Below are 19019 nucleotides of genomic sequence, written 5' to 3' on the forward strand. Positions count from 1 at the left end.
ATTTTATGATGACCTGGCCACCACTATCAAGAAGATCCCCGTAAAAGAGCCATTGTTCATCCTCGACGATTTCAATGCTAGAGTTGGTGCTGATAACAGTTCGTGGCCCACTTGCTTAGGTCAGTTCGGCACTGGGAGGATGAACGAGAATGGCCAACGCCTGCTAGAGTTTTGCTGTCTTCACGGTCTCTGTGTCAGCAACACATTCTTCAACACGAAGCCCCGACATAGAGTCTCCTGGAGACACCCAAGATCAAAGCACTGGCACCAGCTCGACCTGATTCTCACCAGACGCTCCAGCCTTCCCAGCATCAAAATCACGCACAGCTATCAGGGTGCTGCTTGCGACACCAACCATTCCCTGGTGTGCAGCAGAGTGAAACTGCAAACAAAGCAACTGTACCACACGAAAAAGGAAGGAAGACCTCGCATTGATACGAGCAAGACCCGGGATCAGAGAAAAGTGGAGGAATTTGCACGAGCGCTTGAGGAATCTCTTCCAGGCCCGGTCGATGCAAACGCATCCAACAGATGGGAACATTTCAAGAATGCCATTTACAACAACGCCTTGTCCATATTTGGCAAGAAGACCAACAAGACGGCAGACTGGTTTGAAGCCCACTCTGAGGAGTTGACACCAGTCATTGAGGAAAAGAGGAGAGCTCAAGCAGCATACAAGGCCTGTCCCAGTGAGCGCAACCTGCAGGTCCTCCGAGCTGCTCGCAGCAAAGTCCAGCAGACTGCCAGGAGATGTGCTAACGACTACTGGCTTCAGCTCTGTTCCGAGATACAGATAGCAGCTGACACGGGCAACATCAAGGGGATGTATGATGGTATCAAGCAGGCCCTAGGTCCAACACAGAGGAAAATTGCCCCTCTGAAGTCTGCCACAGGCGAGGTCATCCAGGATCGGACGCAGCAGATGGAATGCTGGGTGCAGCACTACTCTGAGCTATATTCCAGAGAAAATGTAGTCACCGAAGAAGCGCTGAACAACATTGAGTGCCTGCCTGTGCTGGAGGAGCTTGACAGTGAACCAACCCTAGAAGAACTTCACATGGCCCTGGACTCCCTTGCCTTTGGCAAGGCACCTGGAAAAGACAGCATCCCTGCTGAAGTCCTAAAGTGCTGCAAAGAGATCATCGTCACTAAGCTGCATGAAATCCTCTGTCTCTGCTGGAGAGAAGGTGGAGTACCTCAGGACATGAGGGATGCAAACATCATCACGCTGTACAAGAACAAAGGCGACAGGGGTGACTGCAATAACTACCGTGGCATCTCTCTCCTTAGCGTTGTAGGAAAGTTGTTTGCCCGAGTTGCACTAAAGAGGCTCCAGGTACTTGCAGAGAGCGTTTATCCAGAATCACAGTGCGGATTCCAAGCCAACAGGTCCACCACTGATATGGTATTCTCCCTTAGACAACTGCAGGAGAAATACAGGGAACAGCGACAGCCACTTTTTATAGCCTTCATAGATCTCATGAAGGCCTTCGACCTGGTCAGCAGGGATGGCCTCTTCAAGATTCTCCCCAAGATTGGATGTCCACCCAGGCTCCTCAGCATCATCCAATCCTTCCACAAGGACATGAAGGGCACTGTTGTCTTCGATGGCTCCACATCAGACCCCTTTGACATCCGAAGCGGCGTGAAGCAGGGCTGTGTTCTTGCACCAACCTTGTTTAGGATTTTCTTCGCTGTCCTGCTGAAGCATGCCTTTGGAACCGCAACAGAAGGCATCTATCTCCGGACCAGATCAGACGGAAAGCTCTTCAACCTCTCCAGACTGAGAGCAAAGTCCAAAGTTCAGCTGAAATGTCTGCGTGACTTCCTCTTTGCTGACCATGCAGCTGTCACTACCCACTCTGCCAAAGGTCTCCAGCAGCTCATGGATCGTTTTAGCAAGGCCTGCCAAGATTTTGGACTGACGATCAGCCTGAAGAAAACACAGGTCATGGTTCAGGATGTGGACTCACCTCCCTGCATTACAATCTCTGCGCATGAACTGGAGGTTGTCCATGACTTTGTGTACCTTGGCTCAACGATCTCTGACACTATTTCTCTCGATACCGAACTAAACAAACGCATCGGTAAAGCAGCTACCACGTTTTCCAGACTCACAAAGAGAGTCTGGTCCAACAAGAAGCTGACGGAACATACCAAGATCCAGGTCTACAGAGCTTGCGTCCTGAGCACACTTCTGTACTGCAGCGAGTCATGGACTCTTCGCTCACAACAGGAGAGGAAACTGAACGCTTTCCACATGCGCTGCCTCCGACGCATTCTCAGCATCACCTGGCAGGACAAAGTTCCTAACAACACAGTCCTGGAACGTGCTGGAATCCCTAGCATGTATGCACTGCTGAAACAGAGACGCCTGCGTTGGCTCGGTCATGTCGTGAGAATGGATGATGGCCAGATCCCAAAGGAGAACTCGTGCAAGGAAAGCGCCCTACAGGTAGACCACAGCTGCGATACAAGGACATCTGCAAGAGGGATCTGAAGGCCTTAGGAGTGGACCTCAACAAGTGGGAAACCCTGGCCTCTGAGCGGCCCGCTTGGAGGCAGGCTGTGCAGCATGGCCTTTCCCAGTTTGAAGAGACACTTTGCCAACAGTCTGAGGCTAAGAGGCAAAGAAGGAAGGCCCATAGTCAGGGAGACAGACCAGGGACAGACTGCACTTGCTCCCGTTGTGGAAGGGATTGTCACTCCCGAATTGGCCTTTTCAGCCACACTAGACGATGTTCCAAAACCACCTTTCAGAGCGCGATACCATAGTCTCTCGAGACTGAAGGTTGCCAACAACAATAATCCTTTATTGAGTTTGCACCTGCCTGACCCTGACTCACCTATGCTGTCTGCTTCATAGACATGCAAGAGGAGAAAGGAAGGATGTGGTGGGGGGTGGATCATCCCCTTATACACGACTATGTGCTTTTTCTCAGTTGTAGTAGGTATATTGTGATCTATAAAACTTGGCAGTAAGACAAGATTTTGTGTAAATTAAAGACTTGAGCCATTACTATGATGTATGTTTTGTGGGAGCTACGTACTTTTTTTTAATTTTCAGGAAGAAATGCAAAATATGTGCTATGGGCATGAGCCACCTCTGCATAAATACAACAACCTATATGTAGTGGGATCTGCCTAAGGCTCCCTATAGCTCTCTTCCTTTCTTCACTCCCCTTAGCACATGTACACTGCAATGCACTGGCAATTACTGAGGTGGGTGGCAGGAATCTGTATGGGGCTGCACAAGGATGAATTGTGCCCTAATTAATGTATTAATCTTGATGTATAAATCTTGGTAACTGTTCTGATAAATATACACGTGTGTATTTGGGATAATTAATAAGGAGTCTTGACTTTATATCTATTTTTTTCTGCTTATTCCCGCTATCTTTAAAAAAACACAATCAGGTGGTACACTACACCCTCTGAAAGGCATGTATGTTTCATTTTCTGGGGATGGCATACAAGTATGTGACATTTATACTATAAATCTTCTCTGCTTGAAATAATTCAGAAACAAAAACACAATGGAAAGAAGCCTATGTGGAGCTGTGTATCTAGTGATATGGTGCAAGAAATTAACTCCCATTTGTATTAAGTAGAAGAAATGAAGATTAAATTGACACCATTATTTTTTTTCAGACATATCATGTATATCTTCATTTTTATTGTTTCATGAAGCTTTTAGAAGTATGTAATGGTGTGTTTCCTTGAAGATGTTGTTAAGAATACCTTAATGATGGGAACATCCTGTTGATAGGGATTTTTGAGCTGAAAATGTTTGCCCTTACAGAAATAAATCCTGTTTACTCTCCAAGTGTGAACTGAGTATTTCTCAGTGCAATGACGTACGCAAATCCTGCACATTTCAACTAACTAACTAAAACTTAAAAAAAAAACCCAACATTCCAGTATTCTCCTTCATTATCTTTACTACTTTTGATGTCAGTCCACCCTGGGGTTCTTGTTGTTATTAGAAACTTAGTAATAACTGTACTGTCGGTATGCTGACTTTCCTTCTCTTCTTTGCTTACCATTTCTCTTTCCACCTACCACTGCCCATTTCAGTGGAAGACACAATGGTGACTACTGTCCCCAGTAAGAGAGAGACTATGTGCACCTCACAAAAAAAAGAGAATGTGCCTCTAAGTTCCTACACCATGAGAGAGGAAGATAGATAGATAGATAGATAGATAGATAGATAGATAGACAGACAGACAGACAGACAGACAGACAGACAGACAGACAGACAGACATTGTGCCCACATGCTAATGTTTACTTCAATGAGAGAGGCTAATAAGTGGGCCCCCATGATAATGCTGTCTACTTGAAGAGAGACTAGCCATTGTGACCTCATGTTGATGTTGCCTTCATGAAAGAGAGAGAAAACAGGGCTGATAGGGCCTCTCACAGCTGCTTTCCAATTGCTGGAGAGAAATATTATCCTCTAGGTCCATACATTGCCAGCCCATTTTCATGTGATAAGATTTTTATTATTTCAAAAGGAAATTTGTAGCTTGTCAATGCACTGAAATTTACCTTTCTATACTCAGCCACTATTGCCTGTAATATTTTTAACTTGTTTTTCTTTTTCTTTGCTTTTAGGTGCTTTATTCCAAATATTTATACAGCCCTTTTCACTGCTGTACTGGTACCTCTAGTGTGCCTAGTGGTGGTCATTGTGGTGTTCATCCATGCGTATCAGGTGACATCTCAGTGGAAAGCTTATGATGATGTATTCAGAGGAAGAACCAATGCAGCAGGTATGGAATGTGAGTTTTATTCCAGCCAATGAGACAGGTATCCTTGATAGCCAACCCGCCAACTAGATTGCCACTTTAGTGTGGAACTCACAGGAGGAAATTCCTCACAAAGCGGAAATTCCATTTTACATTCTTTTGGCTCCATGGCAAAGGAAGTGGGAGGAGGTCCTTGCCTCAGCATGAACTCAAACTGAGCTGTTTTAAACCCTGGAAACTTCCTGATTGCCACCCTGCCACACTACAGTCATAAGAAAGGTGTTTTTTGTTTGTTGGTTTGGTTTTTTTTTTTTTTTTTGGTTTTTTTTTGCTGTGCAAAAGGATGCAGTTTTTAAATGGCCTATCCATCTGTATTGAGTCAAATCCGTAGGTGGATGAGAAGGGTGAACTTGCAGTGGCTTCTGCATAGCTGGAGGACTCCAGAGGTACACAGATATGTTGGGAAACTGAAAGAGAACTAAACGGACCTTACCCACCTCCTGGCCAAAAGAACCTGATGGGGACTGAGCATGCTCAGAGCATGGAATGTTGAGGTGTCCGCAGGAAAAGCAGCAGAAGCACAATAGGCATTAGTGGGGGGAGGCCTCAGAAGGCAAGGAACACTACAGGGTAAGGGCAGACCATGAGAGGTAAGGGAGGGAGATGCTGCTGGAGTGCTACAAGAGCTCAGTTATGTTGTAGCCTATCCTTTCAGCAGTGCCACTTCTGCTAAGGCCATGCTACCACTTGGGGCCAAACAACACTTTATGTTAAGCCCATAATTGGTATATAGATTTAAAATAGGAAGTGGACTGGATGTACTCCTTCCTTAAAGAAATCCATCCATCAATTCACGGGGTAAATCTAGCTCAAGATCATGGTACCAGGGGAGTGGGGGTTAAAACTTCCCCCTGAACCATTGTATCACTGATAAACTATGTCCTGCCAAACATCACACACGCACACACACCAAGCAGCTATTTGCTGCAAATAGCCACCATGGGAGCGATATGTGGTGAGGAACACAAAGCAGGTATAAAGTTAATCACTCATGCACTGCAACTGTTTTTTGAGGGGAGGGGAAGAGACACCCAACCCACTTCCCATTTTAAGCCCACCTTCATTTTGGGCTTCATGTATCATGTAGTTTGGTTATCCTCTCTTGGTCATTCTTGCTTAAAGGACAGCAATCAAATCAGTGGCCTTAGCACAAGTGCCAGTAATTCACAATGAAAAATGTGTTCATGAGAAAGATGAAATGGGAATACTCAGGGGTCATGAATGGTGGGGAAACACCTTAAGAATTATTTCTAATTCTACTACAGATACTTAAAATATTTTATTCAAACTTTTACAGTAAGGTTAGCATTTGCCTTGCTTGGATAAACCAAAACTTGAGGGCAAAGCTGCAAATTTATATTTAAATGTTAAAAGGGACCATGGATCCCTTTTAGCATTTTAATTTTGAAACTCTGCCAGCTTATTTTTATACACAGGAAGATGTCATTTTAGTGAATTTCCTGTTGGCATAAGCCCTGGAGACCTTAATCCTTTGTCTCATCAGACAAAAAGAAGTACAGCGTGATCACAAGAAGTGCTCACTTCCCCCTCATGCTTCCTGATGTGTTTACTGCAAACCTCTGAGACAATTAGAACGGAAAGGAAAGTTTAGATTGTCATTTGTTCTTTCAGTTTCTGCTAAACTGAAGAGTGCTGAGAGTAATGGTGGATTTTATGATAAGGAATTGCACCTCTAGGGCTTTAATCCTATTTGTACTTGCTTGAAACTAAGTCCTATGGAACTGAGTGAACATTTCTAATCTTGCCGCACAAGTCGACTGAATACACCTGCTGCATAGCTTTAGCTCTCACATGTGACAAGACAAACTGGATTATTGCCTCATACTAGTTTGGTCACAGTCAATTTCTTCTAAATGATAGGTAACACAGGAGATGCTAAAAGCCCAATCCTAACTGACTCCCCCAGTGCCGATGCAGCTGCATCAACAGGGTATCTGGTGGTGGGGAGGGGGCAGTCACAGAGGTCTCCTTAAGGTTAGGGAACATTTGTTCTCTTACTGTGGGGCAAGCTTCCACTTCCCCAATGAATCTCCTTGGATCTACACCAGCTATTTTTGCTGGTATAAACTGAGAAGAGAAAGGAAGAAGGAATGGGGATAGGATTCTGGCGCAAGTTGCTGTTGTGTGAAACACCCCTCCCTCCCTGTTCTGCTTCCCACTTCCCCTCCCTGCTCAGAAACCCATTCCTCCCCCATTCCTCCCCCTCTCCACTCTGTTCCTCTCACTATGCCAGCTTACCTGCACTCCCACAGGTATCCAATAGTGGCTGTGGGCTGCTGACACGGCCACCATTTGCAGCAGCAGCTCCAAAATGGCTGCCAGTAGCATGCACAGCATGGCACCATATAGCCATTTATGACAGTGGAACCCTGTCATAACTCCTAGTTAGGATTGGACTGTTTGTCATATTGGATCTATTCATTAAAGTGAATATAAGTTACCAAGGTAAAGAACTAACCCAAGTGGCCTTTGATAACGCTTTTACCCAACAAGACCATGGTGTGTTATGGTACGTAAGTTACAAAGTGATAAGCATAGTCATTTGAGTGTGTGTGTGTGTGTGTGTGTGTAGTAATGTTTGTGGTGGGTGTGAGCCTCCTCGAGTTTTCTCTGGAAGCACTTTTTGTGGTGCACTCACTGCAGTAGATAGCTTTACTTTGTAGCAGGGAATTGAGCTAGATATTTGTGTGCAATTAAAAACTTTATTGCCTAACTACAGAAAAACTTGATAGAAAAGGAATTCTGAGAAGCCAGGAAGAAATGCTTTTGCTAAGAAAGAATGTGTCAGGAGAGCTGTGCAACAGGAACATTGCCTTCTAACTGGCAGAGGTGAACCTTTAAATATTGTTGCATGTACATATCTTCAGGGAAATGGAGCTGTCCCTGAGGAAACTATTACTTGCCAAGGGAGACAGTGGGTACAATACAACACAAATTTTGGTGCACCATTGAAATAAATGTACTTCAGCACACTTAAACTGTGAAGGATAGTGGCCTTGTGTTTAGAATGCTGGGCTCCCCAGGCCTAAAATTTCACTTCCAGTTTTCAGAGAAAAACCAGAGAAAACAGGAAGTGCCTTTTTAGGCCTTTTGAGGGCCGAAGAGGCCATATACTGCCTCCCCAGTCTCTAATGGACCTTCTGAGGCCTCTGGAAGGCCAAAAAAGGTCACTTCCCATTTTCATTGAAAACGGGAAGTGATGTTTTTAGGCCTTCTGGGGGCTTCTAAGGCCCTGTAAAGGGGTCCTAAGGAGTAAAAAGAAACAGATGGGGCAGGATCATGCTGCTGCCCCCTACTGGGTGACACCCTTGGGTGTTTCCCCTGACCCCCCCCCCTGCAGTACACCAGTGCTCTTGGATTATGTAAGGTTAATATCTTTGATTATATTCAGTTTTGCATTAGATGTTGAGGTCCTTCATAAGAATGCTTAGTCTCCATATGAGAAGCAGGCAACACATTTTGCAAGGAAGGCACAGCTGTTTTTTGTCTATTTAGCACTGTCAACTTGCATGGTCGGGGTTACCTCTTTTTCCCAGGACATGTCTTCTTTTTCAGCCTCGTGTCCTGGAAAAGAACTTAAATGTCCTCCTTTTCCCTGTGAGCGGCCCCTGCAGGCAGTGCAGAGCCTTATTGGAATTAATAAATTATATCTAATAAATGATATGTAATATAGTTTTACATTTAACAATAAGGAATATAGTGTTTAAATTAACCACATGAAATCAATATACGAGTGTTTTTAGCTTTTATTTTGCCTTCTCCTACATTTTTCTTGGATTTTCTACATTTTGGGGTGCCCTGTCCACATTTGCTGTTATGACAGCTGGTCACCCTGTGCATGGTGCTTTGCAAACTGTAAGCAGATAGATCCCTGATCTGAGGAACTTAATACTACTGTGAATTTGTATAATACTTTCAAGTATACAGAGCACTTCACATGCATTCTCTTGTGGCAATACTTACAACATTGTAAGTCAATTATTACTATCTCCATGTTAAAAATGGAGGTCTGGGGCAAAAGTCAAGTTGAAACTTCCTGATTCATAGCTCAGTCTCTTTGCCAATATGCAGTGTTGGTTTTTACAATCTAAAGTTTAACACAGTGGAGACAATAAGGGGCAGGGCTGACCTGCCCGTGAGGCAGGGTGAAACAATTACTTTGGATTGTGTGCTGGGGAAAGTCTCCAGGGCTTATGCCAAAGGTGTCCAAACCCTGACCTGGGGGCCAATCTGGCCCATGGGGAGCCCCCAGTCTCCAATGAACCTCTGACCCTCTGGAGACTTGCTGGAGCCTGTGCTGGCCTGACGCGACTGCTCTCAGCGTGAGGGCAACTGTTCAACCTCTTGTGTGAGCTGTGGGCTGAGGGCTCCCTCCACTACTTGCTGTTTCATGTCTGTGAAGCAGCAGCAACAGTGAAGAAAAGGCTGGCCTTGTTTTTTGCAAGGCCTTATATAGACCTTGAGCAAGACCCTCCTTCATTCATAGAAGTTCCATCTCGAATATATTCATTTATGTAAATGTATTCAAATTTTAAAGGTAAATTAATTTTTTTACCTGGCCCCTGACACAATGTCAGAGAGATGATGTGGCCCACCTGCCAAAAAGTTTGGACATCCCTGGCTTATGCCAACAAGAAGTTTACCAAAATGACATCTCCCTGCACATTTTGATTATACATCTGTAGCATTGCCCAAAGACTTTCATAGAGGCCAAGTGGGGCAAGTGCTAGCCTTATAAGTGTGAGAAAAATATTTCAAATATCTGTCCCATGGCCACCCCATGGAACTTTCCACTTCTTTCCAGCCTACCAAAGCACAGGGAATGCCCTCTCGCAGGACACAACCTCTTACATGCACAACCTCGGAAGATCTACAAGAAGGCTTCCTTACTATCCTACTAGATATGCAGATTCCTGCAGGGAGAGGCAATTCCTGATATGTGACTTACACTCAGAAACATAGTTGTTGCCAATATAGCTACAACTACAATGATGTTGCATGATTGTGGATATCACTGCACACTTTAAGGCCCATTGAAATTACTAAAATGCAAGTGTACAATTAAGCAGTTCCAGTTCCCATTGATGAGACTTCAAGATGTTTCACTTTCTGTGGAGTGAGATTATGTTTTGAAGCTTTCCTTCAGTCTGTGGGCCCAATGAATTTTCCTCCTTTATAAATTAAAGGATTCTATGTGATATGTGAGAATTCTGAACTGGAAATCAAATGCTAAGCTCTGTTATGTCATCATAGCCATGCAAATTCTCATCATAGCTCAGTCTTATTTGTTCACTTACTATGGAGGAAAAACCCCATGTTTTCTGATTACTGGAATAAGAATATGTCAAGCTAACAAACCCATATTGCTTTAATTATTTGGAAGGTTTGCGTTGGTTCAGATTGTTTGCAACAGGACTAAACAAACTGGTTTGGAAAAGTGTTTTGTTGTTTGCCAAGAGTTTAAAAAAAATATTTTTACAGGAGCCAAATGGAAAGTACCGTATCTAAAATTAAAAATTAAAACAGCCTAACAGCTTGAGCCTGTGGATCAGCTGAATCTGCTGAAGAACATGTAGCAATACAGTGTGTGTTTCTGCAACTGAGGTACAACCCTGGGCCTGGAGAGTGAGCCACAGGACTGGATTCACATAGTAGCAAAAGTAGTAAATGCTACAGACACCACATTTTCAAGGGCCCTGCGCCCTGTGGTGTCTCTAGCAGGGGGCTTTGCCATTAAAGTATGGGAGGCTTCTGCACTTGCATAATATCCAAATTCTGCACAAGTAAATGATGAAATGCATCTTCTTTGGTCTGTTTTACTGTGCTTTACCCTTAAAGCAAAGGGGGGCAAATCCACTGAAATCATGCCTACTCAGAATAAGCGTTTTGTGATGTTTTGCAAGCCCCTCCAGCCTTGCTTTGTTCTTCATCATTTACCCTTTCTAAACCTTATCCCAGTGGTTGTCACACATTTAGCACCGGGGCCCACTGTTTAAAATGAGAATCTGTCAGTACCCACTGGAAGTGATGCCATGACCGGAAGTGACATCATCAAGCAGGAAAATTTTTAACAATCTTAGGCTGCAATCTTACCCACACTTACCAGGAGTAAGTGCCATTTACTATCATTGTTAAAAGAATATACATAGTAACCTGTTAAAAGTATAACATTTCCCCAAATGCAGTCACTTTCCATGGTAGCATTAAGTCTAATAGATTAAAAATAAAATATTGAAATGAATGGGGACCCACCTGAAATTGGCTCGCGATCCACCTAATGGGTCCCAACCCACAGTTTGAGAAATACTGCCTTATCCCATTATAGCATTCCAAGGAGCAGTAACCAGGTGTTTGAATATACAGAGAGCTATAGTCAGTTCTTGAGCAGAGTGTATTTTTTACATTCAGGGCCCTTTTATATTTCAGGCCCCGCACTAGCCTAATCTAGCCCTGGTGAGCTCCAACACCATTTCTCAGAAACTCCTGCCTTTACACCTTGGAGGAGATCCTGCCCTTCACACTTAAGAGTGACCCCAATGCCTTTGTGTATGTAGGATGCACAGAGGCAGGGAGAGGGAAGGCACCAGCAAAATAGCACTAAAAGCAGGTGCTTTGCTAGGGTCCTGCAGAATGGTACATAAAAGCCCCATCCCCTGCTTCTTTGCTGCACAGCAAAAGGGGGAGAGGGTGATTTAGAGGGGAGAAGCTTGCCACTTCTGTGTCATAACTCCTGTCTCTCACACACACACAGACGCATGCACGCACACAAACAACTATTCTTGCAAAATGATTCTGGAAATCATTTCACATTTCCAGAATCACATGTGGAAAAAGCAGCTTTAAGGGTGAAGGCAGTGGGTGGGGATAGCATTAACCACCCCCTCCCCTGCTGTTTCTCTGCTCCAGCCTCCCCTCTTCCACACTGCTTTGCAATAAAGAAGCAAACTTTTATTGCACACAAACATGTATAAAGTTTAATTAGACACCCAAGCAAAGTTTCATCTAGTTTATTTAGATTCAAGCAAGGGTCAATGATAGTTGCTTGCAGTATCCAAAACGTTTCCGCCTAGCATTGTCAGGAAAATCGCTTGTTCTGATTCTTTGAGATTTAGGGATTAAGGATGATCTTATGGTTCCATGTTGGAAGATCCTGGGTTTGTTGTTTGTTTGAACAAATATTACTAGCAAAAGAACAGCATGTTTACTTTCATTTAAACTTTTATGTTTAAAACCTGGGGGTCACTTGCTCTGATTTTCAGTAATACATGAGCTCAAGTAAGTCACTTGTATTAAAAAAAAAGGAAACTATAATATGGGAATGATTTATATATGTGTTTACTGTCAAATTAGAAACGAGTACGCTGAGTCATAGAGAGCAGCAACAATATGAATTACTTGAGTTACAGATGACATGTTTTGATGAAGTGGAGTTATGTTTGTTGCTCCTTTTGAATTGCCAACAATTCATTATCTGTTTTTAATATATCTCTGCAAATGTTCACACCCAGTTCTCTACTCAAGCAAATCTCTCTTTTTTTAAAATCTTGTTTGGTCTGTACATGAACATCTAAGCTGACAGAGCTTTGAAGCTTGAGGCACTGATATGAAATATATGAACCAGATACCACCTTTCTAATGATGCTTGAAAATGTAAACCAGTCTAAACATTACAAAATTTATCTGCTGAAACAACTACCCCTTTCTGCTAATGCCCTAGATCAGCAATTCTCCTGTAGAGTTTGAGCCACTCTGTTTGTGGGAATGGGGAGATGGCAGCAACACAAATCCCAGGATCATACCACCACTGGAGATAGAGGGCGCTTTTTAAAAAAATTTCCTCTCTCTGTGTTGGCCTCCAGGGGGTGCAGGGACCCTCACGGACTGCTGCAGAACTCCCCACATCTCAGAACAGAAAAAAAATTTGATTGCAATCCAAGTTGCAATTGCAAAACCAGAAGTGGGCCGTGATCACATTTTTTCACTGTTATTTCTAGGAGGACAGGAATATAACCCCCTAGTGAACTTTAGTACTCTGGCGGATAGCAAAGACCAGAAAGTGTTCCCCACAGTTCTGCATCTTCTGGGCAACTCGTGCCTTATGTGCAAACCTGGGATTATTCTTGAGAAACACATATTTCTAGGCAACGTATTGGATGTGTGCACAATAAAGCTGCAATCCTGTGGGCTTGAATGCAAGGGTACGCCCTACTGGAAAAAGTAGGACTTAGTTTTGAGTAAACATGGATAGGATTGCACTGCATATGACTAATGCTAAATTCAATATAAGGGAGCCCTGTATCCACGGATCCCTCATCCGTGGATTCACTTATCCGCGTATTGGGTCTGGGAGACACTCCCCCACGCGCATCCCCTCCAGAGGTGAGGAGAGCTCTGCTCCCTTTGCTTCTGGAGAGTCTTCTGAGCCCAGCAAAGGCCATGCCCCTTATGGCATTAGAAGGCCTGGGTTAGTGGAGGCATTAGAAGGCATTAAAAACACCACTTCTTTTTTTTGTCCTGAAAGTCAGTCTGAGGCTATGGGCGGATGCATGCAGCCTATGCTGGGCTTAGAAGTCTCTCTGGAGTGGGGAGGGGCCATTCCTTGGTATCCGTGGTTTCACTTAACCATGAGGAGTTCTGTAGCGGAACCCCCAGGGATAACAAGGTACACTTGTATGCTTGTTAAGCCAAAGGCACAAATCCATTTGCTTAAAACAAAAAAAGAGTGACTTTTAGGCCTCTGTTAAGGATATGTGTTTAGTTTTTGTTAATCCAATAACTATGATGAAATTAATCAACAGGCAGCCCAATCATAACCTGGGTGGCACAGCAGGGCTGAATGACCTAAGCTGTATCCATGTTAGCAAGAGGCTGGAGGTCTCCTCAGGGTAAGGGGATATTTTCCCCTTACCCTGTATAGTGCTCCAGCCTGCCCAATGAGGCTATTCAGATCTGCGACAGCTAAATCACTGATGCAAATCTGAGCAGTCTGGCGTAAGGCTTTTAGGTCTGGGATAGGGGTTAGGATGTGGTGGAGGCCTGCTCTGCCATCCCCACCCCCTCCCAAGTCTGCACTTCCCCCTCCCCACCCTCCCCATCCTGAAGCGCCCCCTCCCCACCTCTATTTCACCCTCCTGCCACCCTCCCCTCACCTGCTGCACCAGTGAAAGGTAAGTCAGATGGTTTAGTGTTTTTTTTTAAATAAAGCTAAACTGGAAAGTGAATAAAATGTAGGCTGCCGTCCTTGGCATACTTACATGAGAGTAATATCAATTGAACAAAGTGGGACTTACTTCTGAACAAGCATGCATAGGATTGTGCTGTTAGTGTTATATTGACTCACAGCTGTCTGTCATGAGACTGGGGTGCAGAACTGTATACATACTGTAACAATTTAAGCTAGGTAGAATGAAGAGAAAAGGGGTACAGGAAGAGCAAGATTCATGGTAATTCACATTGCTGCTGACAGTTATCAAACATGTCTACGACACACTCAATGAGAGAGCCTGCCATACAGCTTGGTTTAGTGATGCCTCATGGGCAATTCCAATCAGGAGTACAGGGGTAGAGGTACACTCTGAAAGGCAGGAACCAGTGCTTTGTGCTTTTACTTTCCTTAAGGATAAACTTTGCTAAACCTCCCTGCATTCCTTCACTCTCTTCTGTTCACACCTTCACTCTCTTCTCTGAAGTCTTAGTGACAAAAATACTGGCTGCATTCTGTCAGTTCCCCTCTCTTCTTTCTTCTTTGCTTTCATATTCTACCACTCCTGGTTCCACCAGCCACCACCTAGTTTCTCTTCTAACTTACCTGCCCCCATTGCATATGTTGGTGCCCACCTTGGTCAAAAGAAAGACTGCGCTCACATGTGTCTGCATACGCTTTCCTTAATGAGAAATAAACTGTGCACACACACTGTACCTCAATGAGAGAGAGAGAGAGACTGTGCCCACACGCTCCTGCTGTTTCCGCTTCAATGAGAGAGTGACTAATGTGCCACCAGGCTGATGCTGCCTACCTAAAAGAGAGAGGCTGGCCATTATGACCTCATGCTGAGGCTGCCTGCCAGAAGACTGACCAGTGTGACCTCATATCCATCCTGCTCACCTAAAGGAAAGAGACACTGGCCAACATGCCCTCCTGCCAGCTGGAGAGATATCAGCCCCAGTGCTATAAGAACATAAGAACATAAGAACAGCCCCACTGGATCAGGCCATAGGCCCATCTAGTCCAGCTTCCTGTATCTCACAGCGGCCCACCAAATGCCCCAGGGAGCACACCAGATAAAAAGAGACCTCATCCTGCTGCTCTCCCCTACATCTGGCATTCTGACTTAACCCATTCCTAAAATCAGGAGGTTGCGCATACACATCATGGCTTGTACCCCATAATGGATTTTTCCTCCAGAAACTCGTCCAATCCCCTTTTAAAGGCGTCTAGGCTAGACGCCAGCACCACATCCTGTGGCAAGGAGTTCCACAGACTGACCACACGCTGAGTAAAGAAATATTTTCTTTTGTCTGTCCTAACCCGCCCAACACTCAATTTTAGTGGATGTCCCCTGGTTCTGGTATTATGTGAGAGTGTAAAGAGCATCTCCCTATCCACTCTGTCCATCCCCTGCATAATTTTGTATGTCTCAATCATGTCCCCCCTCAAGCGTCTCTTTTCTAGGCTGAAGAGGCCCAAACGCCGTAGCCTTTCCTCATAAGGAAGGTGCCCCAGCCGCGTAATCATCTTAGTCGCTCTCTTTTGCACCTTTTCCATTTCCACTATGTCTTTTTTGAGATGCGGCGACCAGAACTGGACACAATACTCCAGGTGTGGCCTTACCATAGATTTGTACAACGGCATTATAATACTAACCGTTTTGTTCTCAATACCCTTCCTAATGATCCCAAGCATAGAATTGGCCTTCTTCACTGCCGCCGCACATTGGGTCGACACTTTCATCGACCTGTCGACCACCACCCCAAGATCTCTCTCCTGATCTGTCACAGACAGCTCAGAACCCATCAGCCTATATCTAAAGTTTTGATTTTTTGCCCCAATGTGCATGACTTTACACTTACTGACATTGAAGCGCATCTGCCATTTTGCTGCCCATTCTGCCAGTCTGGAGAGATCCTTCTGGAGCTCCTCACAATCACTTCTGGTCTTTACCACTCGGAAAAGTTTGGTGTCGTCTGCAAACTTAGCCACTTCACTGCTCAACCCTGTCTCCAGGTCATTTATGAAGAGGTTGAAAAGCACCGGTCCCAGGACAGATCCTTGGGGCACACCGCTTTTCACCTCTCTCCATTGTGAAAATTGCCCATTGACACCCACTCTCTGCTTCCTGGCCTCCAACCAGTTCTCAATCCACGAGAGGACCTGTCCTCTAATTCCCTGACTGTGGAGTTTTTTCAGTAGCCTTTGGTGAGGGACCGTGTCAAACGCCTTCTGAAAGTCCAGATATATAATGTCCACGGGTTCTCCCGCATCCACATGCCTGTTGACCTTTTCAAAGAATTCTATAAGGTTCGTGAGGCAAGACTTACCCTTACAGAAGCCATGCTGACTCTCCCTCAGCAAGGCCTGTTCGTCTATGTGTTTTGAGATCCTATCTTTGATGAGGCATTCCACCATCTTACCCGGTATGGATGTTAGGCTGACCGGCCTATAGTTTCCCGGGTCCCCCCTCTTTCCCTTTTTAAAAATAGGCGTGACATTTGCTATCCTCCAATCTTCTGGCACCGTGGCCGTTTTGAGGGACAAGTTGCATACCTTAGTCAAGAGATCTGCAACTTCATTCTTCAATTCCTTAATAACCCTTGGGTGTATGCCATCAGGGCCCGGTGACTTATTGATCTTTAATTTATCAATGAGGTCTGAAACATCTTCTCTTTTAACCTCTATCTGACTTAACTCGTCGGTTAGGAGGGGCCGTTCGGGCAGCGGTATCTGCCCGAGGTCTTCTGCCGTGAAGACAGATGCAAAGAACTCATTTAATTTCTCTGCCATCTCTAAGTCTCCTTTTATCTCCCCTTTCCCTCCCTCACCATCCAGAGGGCCAACCGCTTCTCTGGCGGGTTTCCTGCTTCTAACATATTTGAAGAAGCTTTTATTATTCCCCTTAATGTTGCTGGCCATGCGTTCCTCATAGTCTCGCTTGGCCTCCCCTATCACCTTCTTACATTTCTTTTGCCACAGTTTATGTTCCTTTTTATTCTCTTCATTAGGGCAAGACTTCCATTTACGGAAGGAAGCTTCCTTGCCCTTCACAGCCTCTCTAACTTGGCTGGTTAGCCATGCGGGCACTCTCCTGGATTTAGTGGAACCCTTCTTTCTTTGCGGTATACACCTCTGCTGGGCCTCTATTACTGTTGTTTTAAGCAGCCTCCATGCATTCTGGAGAGACTGGACTCTTTTTACCCTCCCTTTCAACCTCCTTCTAACCAGCCTCCTCATTTGAGGGAAGTCCGCCCGTCGGAAGTCAAGGGTTTTTGTTAGAGATTTGCCCGGTATTCTTCCCCCAACGTGCTATTCATCCAGTTTTCTGGGAAAGCCACCTTTTGCATTCTGTACTAGACAGATATATCTGAACTTACTTTCTTAATCTTTCATCCTTTCAAATGCAAATTTTACCTCTCCTAAAGCAGACTGGCAAGCACCATTGTCCACTGATGCTTTTGAGGCAATGGGATGACTACCCTCTAACTCTTGCTGGTAGCCACTCACATTATTTTCTTGTGCAACACCCACCTGCTCTCTGCAAGTCATTCCTCTAATAAATGATAGACAATTCTGAAGAGTTAGCATCCACCATTTGGAAATAAGAAAACTCTCAATCTGGCTTGAACAAGATTGCCATTATTTCAGAGAAAACAATAGCAAACTTAAACTGCAGTTTAAAAAAAAATAGCAGCACAACACTTTTTAAGTCTTAAACTAAAATCAAAACTAGAGTGTTATCTCTTGCATACACCCTGGCCTGTATGTTTAAAGTTATTTTGGCCTCAATCCTATTGAAAGCAACAGCACCATCAATATGTTATCCCCCATTCCTGGTCTTGATCTGCCTTCCTGGGTCCATTCGAACCTGTACCTGTTATCTAACTGGCACAGGTGTGAATAGACCCAGATCAGGGAACCAATGTTCCATTAGCCTGAAAATCCCCCACAGGATACAGTGTGTGCCCCATTGGCACAACTGCATTTTCTTGCGGGGAGTTCCATTGCACAGTAAATCTAACCCACTGAAATAAATGGGATTTTAAAGACCTTCAGCTTGTTTGGAAGGTGTCCAAGGCTTTTTAGGGTGAATTCACAGTGTTCTACATATTAGGCAGATTGCAGTGATAGAATTCTAAACCACACCACTTCAGACACAGTGTCTGAATTCTCAGACAATTCTGAGAGTTCTCAGGCAATTCTCCCTCCTCATAGGGAGAGGGTGAACATGACAAGCACTCCAGCGCCAGAGTCAACATGACAACCACACCAGGAGTCTGATACTGGGCAGTCCAGAATTTAACCAGGTCATTCTGTGTAATGTGTAGAAGCAACTCTGGGTAGACGTGATAACAAATATATGAAACTGTCTTTTATGAAGTCAAGCCATTGACCCATCTAGCTAAATGTTGACTTCTGCACTGACTGACAGTAGCTCTTGAGGGGTTCAGATGGAAGGCTTTCCCATCCCTAGCTAGAGATGCTGGGGACTGACCCTGAAAACGTCTGCATGCAAAGATGTATTCTATGGCTCTGGCCCCTTTGAAAATTTTGAGCTCATGAGCACTATTAACACCCTACACCTTGCCTTCTTTTAGGTAATCGGCGAACTTGATGTTTGTGAGTGGGTGAGAGAAGGAGAGAGAGAGAGATCAAGATCACTGATGTATAGAAAGAACGTAAACATGTTCAGACAGTCAGTTCATGTGATGTCAAAGCAATTCACCTTTAGTTATAAATAATAGCTGCATTTCTAAAGCAGTTGAAACACTGAGAAGCGCCAAAGGGAATTTCATGCTTTCTTTTTCTCTTTTGCCACAATTAATTTTCTATGGAATTATAATGCACATAGTATATGAAGAGCCAAACTTGGAAGCTTCCAGAGCTTTGCTGAGCATTTTGTCCCTGCGCTTGAGTGTGGAAACCTTATACACAGCCATGTGCCTTGAGCATGGGAAGAGCACTCCATCTCTCAGTG

The 19019-nt window shown here is 44.5% G+C and overlaps 1 protein-coding gene across 1 annotated transcript in view; it reads left to right on the forward strand.

Moving 5' to 3' along the window:
- The window catches only part of ADGRV1 (adhesion G protein-coupled receptor V1), a 294630-nt gene that overhangs the window by 248146 nt on the left and 27465 nt on the right, over positions 1-19019 (forward strand). Inside the window, exon 87 of the mRNA XM_066613579.1 lies at positions 4616-4773. Coding sequence (XP_066469676.1) covers positions 4616-4773 — 158 coding nt within the window. The remainder of the gene's footprint in view (positions 1-4615; positions 4774-19019) is intronic.

The sequence above is a fragment of the Tiliqua scincoides genome, chromosome 2 (genome assembly GCF_035046505.1).
Source record: "Tiliqua scincoides isolate rTilSci1 chromosome 2, rTilSci1.hap2, whole genome shotgun sequence".
In the NCBI taxonomy this organism is placed as follows: domain Eukaryota; kingdom Metazoa; phylum Chordata; class Lepidosauria; order Squamata; family Scincidae; genus Tiliqua; species Tiliqua scincoides.